The sequence below is a fragment of the Rhincodon typus genome, chromosome 4, assembly GCF_021869965.1.
Source record: "Rhincodon typus isolate 14 chromosome 4, sRhiTyp1.1, whole genome shotgun sequence".
NCBI lineage: Eukaryota > Metazoa > Chordata > Chondrichthyes > Orectolobiformes > Rhincodontidae > Rhincodon > Rhincodon typus.
The window spans coordinates 21,761,175-21,781,363 of record NC_063335.1 but is presented as its reverse complement, the minus strand read 5'-3'; the positions used below and the strand labels follow the sequence as shown (position 1 = coordinate 21,781,363).

General features: G+C 40.7%; 1 protein-coding gene across 1 annotated transcript in view; it reads left to right on the top strand.

The window, feature by feature from the left end:
• LOC109938338 (polyamine-modulated factor 1-binding protein 1-like) overlaps positions 1–20,189 on the top strand; it is a 414,237-nt gene that overhangs the window by 112,895 nt on the left and 281,153 nt on the right. Inside the window, exon 5 of the mRNA XM_048595662.1 lies at positions 15,598–15,714. Within this exon, the coding sequence (XP_048451619.1) occupies positions 15,598–15,714 (117 nt within the window). The remainder of the gene's footprint in view (positions 1–15,597; positions 15,715–20,189) is intronic.

Sequence of the window (20,189 nt, the reverse complement as noted above, 5' to 3'; positions counted from 1 at the left end):
TGTTCAGCACCATTCGTGACTCCTAAGGTACTGAAGCAGTCCATGTTCAAACGCAACAAGATCTGGACAATATCCAGGCTTGGGCTGACAAGTGGCAAGTAATATTTGTACCATACAAATGCCAGGCTATGACCTTAACTAATAAGAGACATTCTAAGCACCACCTCTTGACATTCAATGGTATTACCATCACTGAATCTCCCACTATCAACATCCTGGGGGTTATCATTGACCAGAAACTCAACTAAACTCACTACATTAACACAGCGGTTACAGGAGTAGGTTAAAAGCTAGGAATACTGCGGCGAGTAACTCACCTCCTGACTCCTCAAGGCACAAGTGAGGAGTGTTATGGAATACTCCTCACTTGCCTGGATGAGTGCAGCCCCAACAACACTCAAGAAGCTTGACCACCATTCCAAGACAAAGCAGCCCGCTTGATTGGCACTATATCCACAAGCATTCACTCCCTCCACCACCGACGCTCAGTAGTAGCAGTGTGTATCTACAAGATGCATTGCAGAAAATCAGCAATGATCGTCAGACAGCACCTTCCAAACCCGTGACCACTTCCATCTAGAAGGACAAGGCCAGCAGACATATGGGAACACCACCACCTCCAAGTTCTCCTCCAAGCCGCTCACCACCCTGACTTGGAAATATATCATCGTTTCTTCACTGTTGCTGGGTCAAAATCCTGGAATTCCCTCCGTAATGGCATTGTGGTTCAACCTACAGCTGTTGGACTGCAGCAGTTCAAGAAGGCAGCTCATCACAACCTTCTCAAGGACAACTAGATTTGGGCAAGAAATGCTGGCCAGCCAGTGATGCCCACATCCCACAAATGAATAAAATAAAGGTCCTTTACTTGCTATGGACTGTATTGGAGATGCAGTCAGATCAGAGTTCCAATCTCATATCTTAAAAACTGTCAGGAACTTATAAATATCTAGATATGGCAACATTAAAATCTTCAACATACCATGTACAGATAAAAAGAACTTTAGAAAGTTACCATCCAACCCTCAAAACAAGGTGCTAAATTATATCATTATGACGATCCTCAAGAAATGATTTGACTGGTTTTAGTCCTTTAGAATTAGTTTATGTCCTTCAAGTGAGAAGTCCTTTGAAACTAATCAAAGAATAGTTTTCAGGCTAAAGGATTAATCAAACTTGTTAGATAGTGGACTGGTCAGAATAATGTGAACTGTGGTGTAATTTGTGGCAAAATCACACAAGAAGTCCAGGAAGCCCTATCCTGATGTTAGGAGTAACTGACTGCATCTCTTGTGCATCTGCTGGGTGGAGGGGCAAGTTTTTTGCTAGGCAGCAGCAAGTTGCCAATTAAAGGGGATTAATGCTTGTCAAACACCTTACTAATGGCACAATTTATCTCATTAGTATTCAGCTTCCTATCTTACCAAATGCAATGAATAAACTGGATGTCAAGAATTCTCAAAATGGAGGTCAGAGCAAGTACCTGGCCGACACCTAGCTGGCTGAGAGGAGCTCCTTGTTGCTCAGCATCAATCAACACCTCAGGGCATGAGTGGGACCCACTCATAGCCTATCTCTAGAGTGTCCTGAGAGGAGATGTCTAAGGGGCCTGTTTGTGGTTCCTCCTAGAACTAGTATCCTTGTGGCATCACTATCTTCTTGTGAGGAAGAGGTATCTGGAGTGTGTGCCAGGTTCCCTGTCCCCCAGTTTCCAACCTTTTCATCTTGAGTACCCATGGCTGGGGTATGGAGTGCGCATGTTTGTGTGCCTCTTCAGCAGACCCTGAGCATGCTGAACCTGCTGTTACTGCTCACTGTCCCATGCAATGTAGTTAAAAGACTTAGTCAACTAAATTATCTAATTGACACCCAAGATCACTGGAAAAAGAACTGGCGATATGACATCAATATATTGAAGCATTATTACCACTGGGAAGTGTGTTAGATGGTCAGGACAGTCGAGAATGAAATGGATATTGAAGATTACGCAGATGGAACTTGGATAATCCTCAAATTGAACTACCTACCATCCAGTTAGCTAATACAACTCTTCGGCAGGTTAGACACCATGTTTTCATATTTAGAGGCAGAAGTACAAAAAGGCCCATCAGTTCACTGATTTAATTTAATGGAGTCTTTTGGGATGAACAAGTTGAGCCATACATGATGTGAATGAATGAGAATCATCTCCTGTGAAACAGCATCCTTGTTGCTCATATCCAGTAAAACAGGTGAAGGTAAAGGCAGAAATCTAATTGTTGTCAGCAATCACTCACTCACCAGGATGATTGCCCACCTAGGAAATTCTATTATCACTATTTGTGGCTTCTGTGGGTCCTTGTGTGGCTGAAGAGCTCAATACTCGAGCCATATCTCTGACTACACATTTGTAATATGTTTCTGGGAGGTAGAATTGGTTCTTGGCCTTGATCGCTGGTATTCCTTTTCTTCCAGTTCCTTTGCCATATTTCTTTTTGTGAACAGGTTTTTTTTGGAGAATTATCTGCCTTCAGGTTGGAGGTTCCTTCAAATCAGTTTCTTTTGAACGAGGGTCTCCCATATATTCCATTTCTTGAGGGAAGCTTTCAGGGAGTCTTTGAAAAGCTTCCTTTGTCTTTCTCTTGTTTGAATGCCTTCCTTGAGCTGGGAGAAGAAGATGTTCTTTGGTAGACAGAATTCAGGAACTTATGTGGTAACAGAGTGGAGTTGATTTTGGATGATCATGGCCTCAATGCTGATGCTATTGGCTTTTACAAGGATATGTTATTTTATTGCCTTATTGAACTCAGCCAAGGCAGCTGGACTTCTGCAGTAGTGTTAGTACCTAAGCCTGATAGTTCAGCCAGTTTCTGCATCCACTAGAGAAAAGGTCAATGCAGTAAGCAACACAAATTCCCAGCCCTTTTTTTTTGCATTCCTGTTTTGTTTACAAGAAACACATTTAAAATGTTTCATTTTTCCACAGCAAAATATGACAGATATTATTGCTTGAAGTACTTCTGTTTTGAAGGATTGTGGAAAATGAGTTTATTTCAAGTTTTGTGGGCATACCTGGAGTACTTTATGTAAATAAGATAATTGAAACTTCACTTTTGACATTCTAAGATTTTTTTTCAAACAAGGCTTCCTGTACATCATGTGACTTGGTGATAATTGTTTATTTTTCTGTAGACTGCTACTGGGGCTATTTTGAACAGTAACTGCCTTTGAGAGATACTTGCTTTGTTTGGTTCAGTTGGAGGAAGGCCCTCTGAAAACAAGCTGAGTTGGTACAAAGCTGCCCAAATGATCTGTTACATTCCTGTAAAGGGTAAAATGTCTTCTTTCTTTTGTAGGAGTGATTGAAAATCAATCCTGTTCATTATTTCTTCAAAAAACTCCTTTAAGTTTGTGAGACATGATTTCCCACGCACAAAGCCATGTTGACTATCCCTAATCAGTCCTTGCCTTTCTAAATTCATGTAAATCCTACCCTCAGGACTCCCTCCAACAACTTGCCCACCACCGTTGTCTGGTTCACTGGTCTATTGTTCCCTGGCTTTTCCTTACCACCTTTCTTAAATAGTGGCAAAATGTTAGCTAGCCTTCAGCCTTCCGGCACAGCATCTGTAGCTATTGATGATATAAATATCTCAGCAAGGGACCCAGCAATCACTTCCTTTGCTTCCCACAGAGTTCTAGGGTACACCTGGTCAGGTCCCAGGGATTTATCCATCTTTATGCATTTTTAGACTTTCAGCACCTCCTCCTCTGTAATAAGAACCTTTTTCAAGATGTCGCTATTTATTTCCCCATATTCTATATCTTCCATATCCTCCTCCACAGTACATGCCGATGCAAAATACTCATTTAGTATCTCACCCATCTCCTGCTGTTCCACATGTAGGTGGCCTTGCTGATCTTTAAGGGTCCCTATTCTTTCCCAAGTTACCCTTCTGTCCTTAATGTATTTGTAGAATCCCATTGGATTTTTTTTAACTCTATTTGGCAAAGCTATTTCATATCCTCTTTTTGCCCTCCTGATTTCCCTCTTAAGTATACTCCTACTGCCTTTATACTGCCGGAGTTATACATTTCATGGTAAGGTCCTGGGGAGTGTTGCTGAACAGAGACCTTGAAGTGCATGTTCACAGTTCCCTGAAAGTGGAGTCGCAGGTAGATAGGATAGTGAAGAAGGTGTCTGGTATGCTTGCCTTCATTGGTTAGTGCATTGAGTATTGGAGTTGGGAGATTGCAGCTATTCAGGACGCTGGTTAGGCCACTTTTTGAGTATTACATGCAATTCTAGTCTCCCTGCTAAAGGAAACTGTTGTGAAACTTGACAGTGTTCAGAAAAGATTTACAAGGCTGTTGCTGGGCTTTGAGGTTTCGAGCTATAGCGAGTGGCTGAATGGGCTAGGGCAATCTTTCCTGGAATGTCAAAGGCTGACGGGTGACCTTATAGAGGTTTATGGAATCATGAGGGACATGGATAGGTTGAATAGGCAAGGTCTTTTCCCCATGGTGGGGGAGTCCAGAAGTGGAGGGCATAGGTTTAAGGTGAGAGGGCCAAGATGTAAAAGGGACCTAAGGGGCAGCTTTTCATGCAGAGGGCGTGTATGGAATGAGCTGCCACAGGAAGTGGTGGAGGCTGGTATGATTGCAACATTTAAAAGACATGTGGATGGATATGTGAATAGGAAGGGTTTAGAGGGATATGGGTCAAATAATGGTGGATGGGACAAGATTTATCTAGAATATCTGGTCAGCATGGATGAGTTGGACTAAAGGATATATTTCCATGCTGTATATCTCTATGATGCTATGACTCTATCTCAAAATTAGATTCCTTTACCAAACAGTATTTGTAAGATTTCAGGGAAGAACAGTGTGTGATTACTGATTTGACCACACTTGGCAGAACATCGGAAGAATAGAATTCAGAATATAAAACAAAGAAGAAGCATTGGACAAAAACAGAAGTTGCTGGAAAAGCTCAGCAGGTCTGACAGCATCTGTGAGGAAAAAGATCAGATTTAACGTTTTGGGTCCGGTGACCCTTTCTCAGAAGGGTCACCAGACCCGAAGCATTAACTCTAATTTTTTCTTCACAGATGCTGCCAGACCTGCTGAGCTTTTCCGTAACTTCTGTTTTTGTTCCTGATTTACAGCATCCACAACTCTTTTGGTTTTTATAAAGATGAAGCTCTACTGGACTTGAAATGTTAACTCAATTTCTCTCCACAGATGCTGCAAGAGCTGTAAAGTTTCTCCAGCAACATTTGTTTTTGTTTCAGAATATAGAACATCCTATGCTTTATCATTTTGCATTGAGCAACAACTCTTTGGCAAAAGTTTTTGTTTTGGACAATGCAAAACTTAGCAGGAAATCCTTTGTTTTCTTTTCCAAAAGTGTGTGTCTATCCCCGGGGATATTTAGAGGGTTAAGCGTTTATACTTCTACATTATTGACTGTGTATGTCGACCACTTGTTGAATCTTTATTGAATAAATCTCAGTAACTGGGAAAAGTATTTTTATTTTATTTTGTGACCCGTGTACTAGTGGAATGAGAGTGATTTGTACTCTTCCAGCCCCAGTCGTAACTGAGGTCCCATTTGCTTTGGAAGTTCCATCCATAGTCTATTCCCATATAGTAAGCCCATGAGGACCAACAGTAAGAAAACAACTTTGCTGACTTATACCGGCAGGTGGAATGACCATCTTTCCTTCAGCAGGAACCAACATGGTGGACCCAATTTTACATTTCATTGATGAGACATGCTTCTCCTTCAAAGACACTGAAGTGTTAATATAAATACCAGCACAGACCAATTGGACTGAATGGCCAGATTTTGTGTTGTGCCTTGTACTCACTGGCTCCTGTAAATAATCAGCTTGATAATCTGTTGATCTCCTGTTGCATTTGACATTGGTATAAATCTAGCAGAGATATCCAATGACATAAATTACATATTATAACATTATACTGTAATACTTCCATGAATGTCTCAAAATTGGCAGTTTTAATTTAGTTATTCAGAACAAACTTTACAAGCTGAAAATTTCCATTGTGGCTTTTTATTCAAATAACCACCTATCAGATATTAAATTTAAAACTGTCAACTGTATTTAGGAAAGTGCAAGGACAACTCAGGAAGCTTTTTTTCTAGCTTTGATAGCTTACGGTAGAATTTTATGAACTGTGATGACAAGTTTTTAGGTGGGTGGCCCCGTAAAATTTCTGGGTGGTCTTCCTGCTAGCAACTTGTCTGTAATTCTACGTAGCCCAGGCAGGCCTACCTATCTTTGCTCCAGATGAGGCCTTTAAGTAGCGAATCAAACTTCCTGAGCCCAACCCCTTCTCCCCCATTCAATGTATTTGGTCCTGGTCTCCAGGACTTGAGATATGCAGATCGCATGTAGTCTCAGTCCTGGCCACAGCAGTCACTGGCTGGTCAATGAGATTGGCTGCAGGTCTCTGAGGCAGGAATTCCAACCACTTGTAGGGTTGCAGTTCTATCTCAAGTCAATTTATGCCCCTCATTACTGTTCACTTGCCTGGATGGGAAACTTCACCATTTGAAACAAAAATCCTTCGCCCAGTCTTTCTCCAAGCTCAGTATTAGAGGCATTATAATGGGGTGCCAACCTTCAAGTATTCCTTCTCGCAAAGTCAGCCCATTTCTGTATAGGGAGTAATTGGGCAGTTCTTCAACTGTTTGACAGATTAAATGCAATGTCATGGCAACTTGTGACCAATGCAACGGAATATCAGGTAGTAAAAATCTCTGTGCACATATTAATAACTGTATATTATCATGGAGTCATAGAGTCATACAGCATGGGAACAGACCCTTCAGTCTAGCTAGTCCATACCGACCATGTTCCCAAACTAAACTAGTCCCACCTGCTTGCATTTGGCCTATGTCCCTCCAAAACTTTCTTGTTCGTCTACTTATCAAAAAGTCTTTTAAATATTGTTATTGTACCTGCATCCACCATTTGCTTTGACAGTTCATTCTACACACTAACCACTTTCTTTGTAAAAATGTTGACCCTCATGCCATTTCAAAATCTTTTTACTTCTCACCTTAAAAATATGCCCTGTAGTTTTGAACGTTCCCACCTTCGGGAAAAGACCTTTGTTATTCACCTTATCTATGCCGGTGTCCATCACCTTAGCTTTCTTAGAAAAACCCAAGTTAATTAGAAAGAACCAACATGGTTTCAAAGGAAAATCATGTTCAACCAATTTGTTCTCTGGAGGGAGTAAAGCTACCATAGTCCTAGCAGATCATAGGCTGATCTCTGAGAGAGATGACTCCGTTTATGGATATAAGTTATGTCCCCACCAGTGTATATACAAGGCATAGCCTCAACGTTGTGCTTCTAACAGGTAGTAACTTCAGAGTCAAAATGGATGGATGCATGAGATGGATTCCTGCCAGTTAGGCACTGGAAAGGTCTGGATCTTCTCTGTAGTGATTATAACCAGGTGGACCTCATTGACTATGAGGTACTTGATTGGGGTTGTTAACCTGGGTCAATCAGGAAAGCCCTGGCTGACTAATAACCATGAGACTAGAATCCAAGAAAAGAAGAAAAAATAACCAGGAGATTAGAATCTCCTCAGTTGGAGAACTGAAAGCCAGTTTATTGTGCACTAGTGAAAGAAAAAAAACAGGAGATTTGGAATTTCCTCATTCAGAGGACTGACTCCAAACTGGCTGGCTTGAACCAGTGTACTGTACACAAGTAAATAAAGGGTGACTTGGATGGGGCACTGGCCTCTGTGCAGTTATTTCATTCTCTTTAGAGCTTCTGAATGAAATCTACAAGAAAATTGATCTGTTGAGGCATGACCAGAATGTGATAAAAGTTTGAAAAATATAAGCCATTCTATGGAAAATTATATGATCAACTTGAACAGAGTATAAAAAGTTGTTGATATTCAATTCGAGACTCCTAAGTTGGAGCTAGAAATTAAATTGAGATTGTATTCAGGTGTCTCATATCAAAAGACAATTGATCCAAACTGGAGGAGACCCTAATAAATCATATGTCTGCTATCTTAACAAAATTTCAAGACAACCATTCATTTACTCCCAGCTGTAGAGAACAAGTTATATAGTTTTGCTTGATGCAAACAGTAGAAGGCTCAATAATTGCCACATTTTGATGAAAATCCATGTAGCAGTCATAAGGGTTTTATAGTAGAGAATTAATAATTGGCAAAATGAAGGTGAAAGAAGATTTAGTAGACCTTGGTACAACAGGAGAAGACAAAATTGGAGCAAATCTAATTGATGAATCTCACAATGTCCAAGGGCATTTAATTGGGTGGTTAATCTGCTCATAGTGAAGAGGCAGGATACTCAAACGTCAACTGATGTTGCTCAGTTCCTAACTGCAGTAAATGCAGCACACTGAATAGATGTCCATATAACAGTTAATACTTAGTTCTTTATGTCTAACATAAAAATTTAACACACCACCTATACATCAAATGGTCTCTCTCTCTCTCCCTCTCTTTCTCTCTCTCTCTCTATCTTCCTCCACCCTGTCACCACCCCCTCCCCTCCAAAGCAAATGCAGTCCACCAGCCACTTTGAGAACTGAAGGAAATACACTCAATGGAGCATCAGCATTTGTGTCAAAAAGTATGATTACTTCCAGCTGCTGGGAACCAGAAAGCCATTGGGGTGCAAGTGGCTGCAAGCATTTTAAGTTGCTTTAATATTGAATAGAATTAAGAAAATTCAACTCAAACCAGTGCCAGAAAGAAAGAAAAAAAGAGAGAATTTTGCAAAGAGTAGTAATAGTAATAAAACATATAGCCACAGCTCAGAATGAAGTTGGAGGCTAATGATGTTGTAGAGGCATTTGAGAGGTTTGTACATGATATTCCCCTGCTGCACAATGAAAGGCTGTGAGTCTACAGTGGGCACTGGGGATAGGGTAATGCTGACTTTAGAGGGTGTTCAGACAGCATGCAGCTATGGACAGGTAAAGTGTGTAGCTTCTTGATTAAACTACGACAATGTTGAGAGATTCTGTGTAGGAAGATGGGTCAGCCATTCCAGCTATGTGTAGGTCACAAGATGAATTTATCAGCCATCTCAGAAGGTGAAATAGTGGAGATATGGGATTAGTTTGGTTTGTTCTAGCAAAGAACAAGCTTGGATTGATGCATTGAATGCTCAGCTCATCACAAAAAAAAAATCCTGTATGGTAGCTAATTTTTCTTCATTAAGATGTGCAGGTTAGGTGGATTGGCCATGGTAAATTGCCCGTAGTGTCCAGGGATGTATAGGTTAGCTGTGGGAAATACTGGGTTAAAGGGATAGGGATAGGTTTGAGTGGGATGCTCTTCGGACGGTCGGTGTGGACTCGATGGACTGAATGGCCTGCTTCCACAGCGTAGGGATTCTATGATTCTTAGATGAAAAGGAATTTTATTTGTTCTTACAGCATTTTGACAAGAATTCTTTCAGAAACAAACTTTTTAGTGTTATTTGACATTGCAGAAAAAAGAAGTTGACTACTTACCACTAAGAATGTGAGTGAATGTCTTGCACGAGCCCTGATCAACTAGACATAAATGCAAATAATTGATAAGAACAAAATATAACGTAATTATGGTATTTATTTATAACAGGCTCAAATATTAGTAGTGCTGCCAAGCATTTAAAAATTAATGATTAATTTTCTAAATATATATGTTATTCTGTTAATTTTAATTTAATCACCTTTTATAAATCCATTTACTGCATTTGTCTCTTTGATATTTGTTTTATGCTTTTTATAACAAATTGATGCAATATTATTAATACTATTTCTTAAATAAGAAGCAAATAGAAAATGGGCATCTCTGTTTACAAATGTAAACCCAAAACCAACCTCACCGAACTGTGACTCAGGGCTCAATTTTAGAAAAAATAGTTTAAGTTCCATTTTTCATTAAGTTTCATAAAGGATTTCTTTCCACAAGATCGAGCGAGTTTCCTCATGTGTTTGTTCTCCAATTCACCTTATTAACAATGTACCGGACTACTGTGGTGCACCTCTTGTATTTTGCCAGTTGGATTTCATCAGTCAGCTGAAGCTGAAGAACTTACCACAGTTAGAATAACCTAGGATCCCTGGCTTTGGCGTTGTCAATTAAAGGCTGTTGTGCATCTGGTCAAGTTCTGACAGTCTGGAACTGCCCTGCACAGTTGGGGTATTTGGTTCAGACCTGGCAGACAAGGGGGAAATTTGCATTCTGCTTTGTGGACAGGGACCTGGAGGACCTGATGGACAGGATGGTGTAGAGGACGGATACCACAGCAATACCTCTTCACAGCGAAGGAAATTCAACATGTCCATAAGAACCCTCAACGACTTTTACAGATGTACCATAGAAAGCATTCTATCTGGATGCATCATGGCTTGGTATGGCAACTGCTGTGCCCAGGACCATAAAAAACTACAGAAAGTTGTGAACACAACCCAGACTATTACACAAGCTAACCTTCCATCCATTGACTCCATCTACACTTCCCAATGCTGCGGAAAGGCTGCCAACATCATCAAAGACCCTTCCCACCCTGGTTATAATCTATTACAATATCTTTCATCAGACAGAAGACACAAAAGCTTAAACACATGTACTGACATGTTCAAGAAACTCTTCTTCCCCACTGTTATTAGACTTCTGAACAGACCACTAAAATTTCAAATCTAATGTTGATCTTGTTTCTCGTATACCTTATTAGCTGCCGTAACTTTGTATTCCTTGCTCTGTTCAATCACCCTATGATCTTTGTGTCTTTTGTTTGTTATGATCTGCTGTACTGCATTCAAAACAAAACTTTTCACTATGCTTAAGTATATGTGATGATAATAAATCAAATCAATTCAAATCAAATCATATCCTCTTCCCCCGTAGGACCAGCAGAAGAAGAGGCCAAGACACCAGACCCTGCCAGCCTGGTCTCTCCATGGTCCAGATATATCCACAGCAATAATGAAGGAAGAACAATGACCTCCACTGCTCTCATAAGGATAAGTGCCACCATTCACTTCTCATATGCTATCTCTGCTTCTGCACCTACCTCCCACCAAGGCTCATGGCCTACCATTGTCTCTGTTGCATGCAATTTCTTCCCTCACTCACTCTCATGCACCCAATCCCCCCACACACTTCTAACCCTGCCTGCTCTCTGTGCTGCTGACTCGCTCACTTGGGCCATCTCACCAACTATTCCCCACCTGCACCACATGACCAGCTGTACCACCCACTTTTGTCTCATTCACTTCCTCCCTTTCTCTCATTCTTGGTGAAAACTACCCTTGATGAGGCTGAGCTAGCCAGGATGGGTAGTAGGGTGTTCAACATCTAGCTCCACACCCTCCGCGACAGAGGATTCTGGTTCTTAGCAGCAATGACTGGGACCCTTGTGTATTGATGCTGAAACCAGCAACTGAATCAGAAACTTTGTCCAGTGTTGTGCTCCTCTCCCATTACTCACGTTGTGACTATTATTATCAAGCCAAAACTTCTACTGCTTGGTTGCAGTACATTCTCTCTCTTATTTCCTGCAGGTACCAGTGAGATTTCCATGGTGAAAAGTGTAATGCAGCAACACATTCCCTCCCTCATCTCTGAGGAGGAAGAGAGGATAGATGCCTCAGAGCATGCATCAGCAAGGCTGCCACCTGCAATCCCTCCACCAGTTCAGATACTGACAACTGGAGGGGCACTTCACTCGGTTAGAGCCAAGAGCACTTGCTGGTGAGCACATCCCTGTCATATTTCTACGGCTAATTGAGGAAGAAATGCCCCAGGTCGCTGGCACTCAGAACACTGCCAGATACCAAGCACCTGTTCAGCCCTAGGCAGGTGAGGACACGCTGGTGTCGGCAATTTGTGACTTCTTTGACAAGCACAAGGAGATACAGAAGCCGCAGATGCTGGGCGACCTGACAATGACTGCAACAATGCGATTGGCACTCTGCCTGAGATATCTGATTGCCTGGCTGCTTCCATGGACAGTTCGGTGATTGCCATGGAGAACGAGGTCCAGCAGTCTGAGAGTCTGCTAGATATTCACAGAGACCACACTCTATCACTGTGGCCATTGGTGCTCAGAAACAACAGCAAGACAATTAGGGTGAATCTTTACAGTTAGAAAAACATTGCTATTGCATCTCAGCCTTTCGTGGGTTTAATTTCTAATGTTGTATGATATGGACCCAGAGTTTCGACAGCTGCGGGCAGTGGCAGCAATGTAAACCAGGCACCAGCTGCTTTGGTGCTGTGGGTCTCGTGTCAAGTTTGGGCCCAGTTCGAGATCCTGGAGCTTCAGCGGCGGCTGCATTGCTGAGATCAGCCCAGCACAGACTTATGGCGCTGATAATGTCGATGGAGGCAAGAATGGCAACATGGTTTAAGCGACAACAGTGTGGTTCCAGGATATGGTTGGGCCCTAGTACTAGGAATTGAAGGCAGTGGAGTTCTGGCTGTGGTGGTGTTGGGGATTTAGGGAACCTGAATATTCGCAAACTGAGGGATGGACCTTGTGACTTTGTTTTTCTGGCAGGGAGGACTCATGGCGGAGGTGGGGGAGTGATCTGGACATTTCCTTTTCTTTTGGCTGTTTCTGTTATTTCTCCTTTTGTTTTTAATCCTGTTTTTTGTAAACTAAGATGGTGCTGGAGAATGGCAACTCTGTACACTTTCCACTGTGCTCCTGTATTCCTGTACTCGAGTATACATGACAATAAAAAAAAGTCTAAAACTAAATCTGTAGGGCTTCTCATCACTTGAAACTGAAACTCCCTCCCTCACAGAAGGGAACATTTACCCTCTATTCCAGATGTGGTGTCAGCTATTTTCAGCTCCATTGCTCATTTGTTATTTTCAGCATGATGGAAGGAAACAGTGATTGCTTCTCAATGAGAAAGGGTCAGACTCAGCCTCTTACTAATGCTGAACCCTTGAATGTTAGATGCTGGGAGGTTATTTCCCCTGTGGGACAGTCTTGAACCAGAGGGCATAATCTCTGAGAAAGGGGTTGTCCAGTTAGGACAGGGAGGAGAAGGATTTTTTTTCTTTCATAAGCTAGTGAATCTGTGGAATCCTTTACTACAGGGGGATGTAGAGGCTGGCTCACTAAGTATATACAAGGCTGAGAGACAGTAAAGGTTATGAGGAGAAGGCAGGAAAGTGGAGTTGAAAATGATCAGATCAGCCATGATCTCATTGAATGGCAGAGCAGGCTTGATGGGCTGAATGGCCTACTTCTGCTGCTATGTCTCTTTATGGTAAACATCCTCTTCCTGGTCGTCCCTTCAACCTCTCAGACCTTGAACTTCCCCATGTCCCTGTTAAACCCGTCTACCTAAATCTTCATCTGCACATTTACCCAGCAACACTAGACATGTCAAGTAAATATGCAGATCTAATTGTCTCCAAATATTGCCGGGTTGCTGCTTACAATCAATGGCCCTTTTCCTTTCAATGCTCATCATCTTCCCACTTATATATTGAATCCCTGTTGCCCATTGTATTCCCCTCTGCCTCCCAGTATTCTGACTCCAATCTTCACAGTTCAGTTCCACAGACTCCCTTCTGCAGCTTTAGCTCCTGTTGACCACCTCGCTTGATTTTTAGTGGATTGACCCCTTGGTCTGACCATGGCCTACACCCTTAAGTGACTTAAACAGACATCCTTGATCAATGGGTGACCAGACCCCTTGACTGATATTTTTATAGTTCCCGACTGTGCCCATGACTCCCTGAGTGGCTGCATTGGACTCACAGGGCTTACCATGGCCTACTCAGCAAACTGTAGGGGTCATGGTCATGATCTCAAGATCTTTACTGCCGCAAGTGGACCTTGACTTACTATACCACTGTCTCCAACTTGAAAGGTTCTGAGGAAGAGTCACCGGACCCAAAACGTTAACTCTGACTCTTTCTTCTCAGATGCTGTTTGACCTGCTGAACTTTTCCAGAAACTTCTGCTTTTGTTCCTGAAATGTTTCTCCCTCAACCTGACTGAGGACTAACCACCTTAGACTCTAACACAAGGGTTGTTTGTTTCATGCATATGCTGTGCGTTTGGCATGTACTGTGCTGGTACCTGTGCTGATGTAATAGTGACATAGCGTGCTGCCATATAGCAACATGTCCAGCCCTTGTTTGATCATTGCTGTAAACCATAAAAAGCTGCCTGACTTTGCGGCTGCAATAAAAGCGAAGGCAAAACAGGAATACTGTGAGCCTTTAAGCTCTGGCTGACAGGACAGACTGCGAACACTGAAGTAAATGCAAAGTGAGTGATCATTAAGAAAGCAAGTGAGCAGCCCTGAGATACAACCTGGTCCATTTTGTGACCTGGCTGTCTGTCTCTCTGTGAAAGTATCCTGGTAGCAGCATTGCAATGAGGTGTGCTGGTGTTCTGTAAAGTGCAGCATGAAAACTGTGGAAATATAGTATAAAAGAACTAGAAATGTGCGATGATAATGCAGAGAGGGCTGGTCAGTGACGGATGCAAACATCCACGGATGTGGGGTACAGGTAGTTGCTGCCCACGGACAATGCCGTGAAATATTGGTGACAGGTGCCCAAGGTGGAGGCCTAGATATTGTCTGGGAGACATCTGTGGTTAACCCACATAGAATTAATGTTCAAAAACATTAACATGTTAACTTCTGAAGTTAACTGCAATTAATTGACAACACAATATAATGTTAAAATGTGAAAGTTATTTAGATACTTATGTTCTAATATATGAAGGGTTGGTTTTTGTCTTGCATAGGTTTTGCCTGAAAATATTTGAGTGGAATTTAAACAATTAATAACAATATATAGAAATTGATTATCTTAGTAAGGTTTACAACTTGCTTTAATTGCTTAAAATAGCATTTGTCAGCTTTATGTTTTATTGACAAACTTTATTGATTTATCAGATTTTTGACTTTGTCTTGTCTCTGGTACATAAAATTCACATGTGCTGTTCAAATGGGAAATGGTTGTATTGATTTCCTTAACTTCAGTTGAAATGCTAAAGATTTTTGGATAAGCTTTCTCATTACTTAAGCCAAAATCAATGTGAAAGAGCCTTTTTTAATGAAAGAGCAGTCTGAACACCTACTACAGAAACAGACTCCTGTTCATCCTTTGCTTTAGGTATTGATCACCTTCGCTGTTTTACTGATGTCCAATTGGTTGGCATTGTGGTTCAGCTTTGTGTGTAAGCTTGCAGTTTCAGAAAAGAAAGGACTGATACAGAGACAACAAATGAAATCCTTTTCCTCCAACAGAAAAAAGGTGTTCTTTGTTGAGGTATAGTCCCTCAGAATGGCTTTAAGTTGTTCTGCATAATATTGTTAAATACAACCAACACAACAATGCGAGTAGCTGTGTGGAAGATACGCATAAGTTACTACAACAGCAATGAAGGAATGTCGATTGAATTTTCATTTATCAGTTGTGGACTTTCTAATTCGGGAGAGGAGGTCAAGATTCATAATTTGGTCTTTGCTTGCTGAAAGTACATTCACAGTAACATTAATATATTTTCTTAGATTATTGTGCTTATTTGAATATTTGCTGGATTCCTCGTAGCTTGAAGGAAAAGAACATGTGATTTATTCTCTGATTCATCAAAACAAGAAGATTGAAGCTCATTGTAGGACAGCAGAACAAAACGAACTAAATGTTGTTTGCAAGGCCCAACATAAGGTAATTTGCATAGCTTCCATTAACTACGCTGTACTACAAAAATGATCTAATTACTCAGTGGTTAATTAAGTGAAGTGGACTTATTGACATGTTTTTGGATACTAATATTGTGTTGCTGTCTTCTAAATTTATTAGTTTTAAGTTAATGGTCTATTCATGTAGATGTTGCAATTGCAAAATCTGCAAAGCTACACAGATTTGTATGTTTTTGACTCTTAACTGAAAAAAATTATTTGCATAATGCACAATGGATTGGGATATTCTGAATATCATGTTCAGCTCTAGGTTAATGCATTCTTTCTCTTATTTCAAACCACTGAAGGTGTTGGTAATTTATTTATAAAATTTCTGTACATAGAGGCCAGAAAGAAGTCAATATTTTTCAAGCCTTACTTATACTGTCATTAACGCACCACAATGGAATAATATGCATTTTGGTGTATTCTTTTTCATCTCCAGTTCCCTGTCAGTGCAACATCAGTCAAATCCAGGTTAACCTGTGTTTATGAAAGAAGTTGAACTGTACATTTTATTTAGATTTGCTTTAGTAATCTTACAAGGCTGAGTCATTAACATTTTCTTAATCAACCACAATTCATGGTAATACTTTGTTTATACCAAAGTGTATTAGAATCTGTGTTCTTGAAGCTAGTGAAATAAGGAGGTGTGAAGTATTAAAACTTTCAATGCTTGTTGTTGCTTGTAATTAATTGAGAATGTTTCAATTTGAAGTGATGAGCTGTTAGTGTTCAAATGAGAACCTATCTGAATCTTTATTTAAAATCAACTTTTTTTTTCATTTGGACTGTATTATAATCATTGTTGATTGTTTGATACTAATATTCATATTAGCATTAACAAACACATTACAAAAGGAATTAAGCTTTATATAGAGGTACTAGAATAATGCCTGTATTATATTTGAAATTACTTGGACACATGCTTTTCCAGAGCAAACTTCATTGAATGCCACATTTAACTTCCTGAAAGCTGATTAGTGGAATGAAAGCCTCTTCTCACTCTTCTGGTTGTAAGAATTCTATAAGGTGAGAGTTTGAGTTGTCTCAACATCCAGTTTCTGATAATGTACATCAATAATTAAGCCGCAACAGATTGAAATTAAGTTGTCAATCTTAATTAGGATAGTGAAGAATTTTGAAAAGATCCACTGAGGTGAATAGATTTCTGAAGTCAGATTAATGGGTACACTTCCTCCATTTAATATTCGTACTGAAATTGTCAATATTTGTAATATACACATTTGTAGTCTTTTGTTATAAATAGCAAATAAATTAATTTTGTTGTTTTGGTGCAAAATAAAGAGAAATAGCCTACCAGGGAGAAATCTCTTTACCAGATTATGGCAGTGTAGTGAGAAATTATTGCCATTTGTCTTCAGTATAGTTGCACTGTGAGGAAAATATTGTACTCTTCATTTTAAAAGTTCTCAACCTTTGTGTAATTAAACCCACTTCCAAAATGTAGAGCACTGCGTTTTACATTTTGGAGACATTATGCTGTGAATCTGGTATTGTTACATCCACTAGATGCGCACTATATCTGCACCGTTAAAAGACAAGGTTTTCAGTGAAGTCCTTTTTGGTGGAGACTCATCAATTTATCAAAATTTGAATTTGTGAATGGTGATCAGTCTTGGTATCTTGACGTTATTTAAACAGCTAATCAGGTTCTCTCCAAATTTTGCAGCAACATGGCTAATTTTGTCAGAATGTGGTCATTTTTTTTTGTCCAGAAACCATGTGGATTTCTCTAATTCTCAAGAACACGTAGAGTAAAGCCCATGTAGAGCTATTAAACAATCAGTTTTTTTTTGGTTTAAAAGAAAATGAAACTTTTCAAACAAAATGATTCCTGGACGAAAACTAAGACATGTAATTGTTTTTTGAGTTGAAATAATTGGCCACATGTTCTCACTGAGGAGGCTGACTAATTGATTATCTGGATTTGGTTTTGCCCCTGGGTAGTTGACATGTATGAATATCACAACTCTTTGTGTCTATTAATCCTTGAATTATTTCAGGAACGTCTCACTTAAAAGGCATCTGGAAGGGTCCATGAATAGGAAGGGTTTATAGGGATAGGGGCCAAATGCTGGCAAATGGGACTAGATCAGTTTAGGATAACTGGTCAGCATGGATGAGTTGGACTGAAGGATCTGTTTCTGTGCTGTGTAACTCTATTGTTCATGATTCTAAGTCCACAGCTTCCATTGCCTGGAGAGATTAGTGATCCAGGCTGCTGATGATTACACAAGGCTGAATGTGGCTTTCGTTGGCTGATGTTCAGTGTACATACAGTTCTATTAGCCAGCTCCCTGTTCTGTTCTTTCTGAGCATTTAATTTATTACATTCAACAATAATTCACAATGTATTTTTTTACAGTGGCAGGAGTACTACATAGGGTGTACTTCCATGTGTCTCAAACATAGTGAACACATAATCAGTTATAATATTGATGTGGAGGTGCCGGTGTTGTGTTGGGGTGGACGAAGTCAGGAGTCACACGACACCAGGTTATAGTCCAACAGATTTGTTTGAAATCACAATCTTTAGAGCGTAGCCCCTTTGTCAGTTGAAGTGAGAGAGAAGCACACAGAAGACAGAATTCATGCGCAGAGAGATCAAGGGCAGAGAGATCAAAAGATCATAGTGTGAGTGGAGTGTCGAATAATGAGTCTCTGCAAGCGATCAGAAGTGCTAGACAGTGTTAGTAAAGTGTCAACAGCTGAATAACAAGTGAAGGGATGATTTATAATCCGATTAAATGAGCACCTTCATTGTCCAGTACTTCTCCATAGCGGAGACACTACGCCGTGTTCTTCACAGCCTTCAACATGTCATCGATGACAGCCTTCAGGACAACATGAACCACACCATAGAAAATTGAAAATCATAGAATCCCGACAGTGTGGAAATAGGCCCTTTGGCCTAACAAGTTCACACTGACCCTCACAGCATCCCACCCAGATCTATCCCCCTATAACCCACCTAATCTACATTTCCCTGAACACTATGGGCAATTTAGCATGGCCAATCCATGTAACCTGCACATCTTTGGACTGTGGGAGGAAACTGGAGCACCTGGAGAAAACTCACGCAGACACGGGGAGAATGTGCAAACTCCATACAGACAGTCGCCCAAGGGTGGAAAAACCCGGAATCCTGGTGCTGTGAGGCAGCAGTGCTAACCACTGAGCCACCGTGCTGCCCTTAATCACACAATCCTCCCATGGCAACCTCTGCAAGACATGTCAGATCATCAACATGATACTACCATCACACATGGGAATACCACCCACTACATACGCGGCAGATACTGATGTGACTCAGCCAATGTTGTCTGTCTCATACACTGCAGGAATTGGTGCCCCGAGGCATGGTATATCGGCGAGACCATGCATATGCTACAACAATGGATGAGTGGACACTGCGCAACAATTAGTAGACAGGGATGTCCCCTCCCAGTCGGAGAACACTTCAGTGGTCAAGGACATTGAGCCTCCGATCTTTGGGTAAGTGTCCTCCAGGGTGACCTTCGAGATACACAACAACGCAGAATCACTGAGCAGAAACTGATATCCAAGTTCTGTACCCATGAAGATGGCCTCAACTGTGATCTTGGGTTCATGTCGTGCTACACGTGACTCCACCACACGTTTTGTATCTGTAAAATCTGCTGTGTTTTGACAACATCACCTTGATAAATTGTTATGATCTCTCTACCTTAATTAGCTTGTACAGTTTTGGATTACTTATTACTTTAGTTAGACCCTTATATCTATCATGTTATTCTAATCATTTGGTATCTCTCCAGGACCACCATATTTTTATTTTTTTGTGATTATCTCTCTGCTTCATTTAATTGGATTATAGGTCATGCCTTTGTTTTTTATTCAGCTGTTGACACTTTACTCACACCATGTGACACTTTTGATCATCTCTGGACTTATTATTTGGCACTCCACTTACACCATTTGGGTGGCCTTTTGATCTCTCTGCCCTTGATCTCACTCCCTATAAACTCTGTGTCTGTGTGCTTCTCTCTCACTTCACCTGACGAAGGGGCTACACTCCAAAAGCTTTGATTTCAAATAAACCTATTCGACTATAACCTGGTGTCGTGTGACTTCTGACTCAGTTTTAATATTATAACATGTAGGCAGTAGACAGTTGTGCAGTTACTTTCTTGTTGCGGAGTTACAGACTAGTAGTTTGAATTTTGTTGTTTGATTCCCCATTGTTCTATATTTTCATCTTCTTAACTTGTTGTTATCCCAAACAAAAATCTTTGCTCAGCAGGTATGGCAGCATCTGTTAAAGAGAACCAGAGTTAAGGCAGTAATCAGAGGCAATGGAGGTCACAACCAGTGAGAGACTCACATTGCTAACACTAGAGAACATCCCTGCAAACTACCTCCCAATCATGAATATCTGGGGGAAGGGCAGATGTTCCA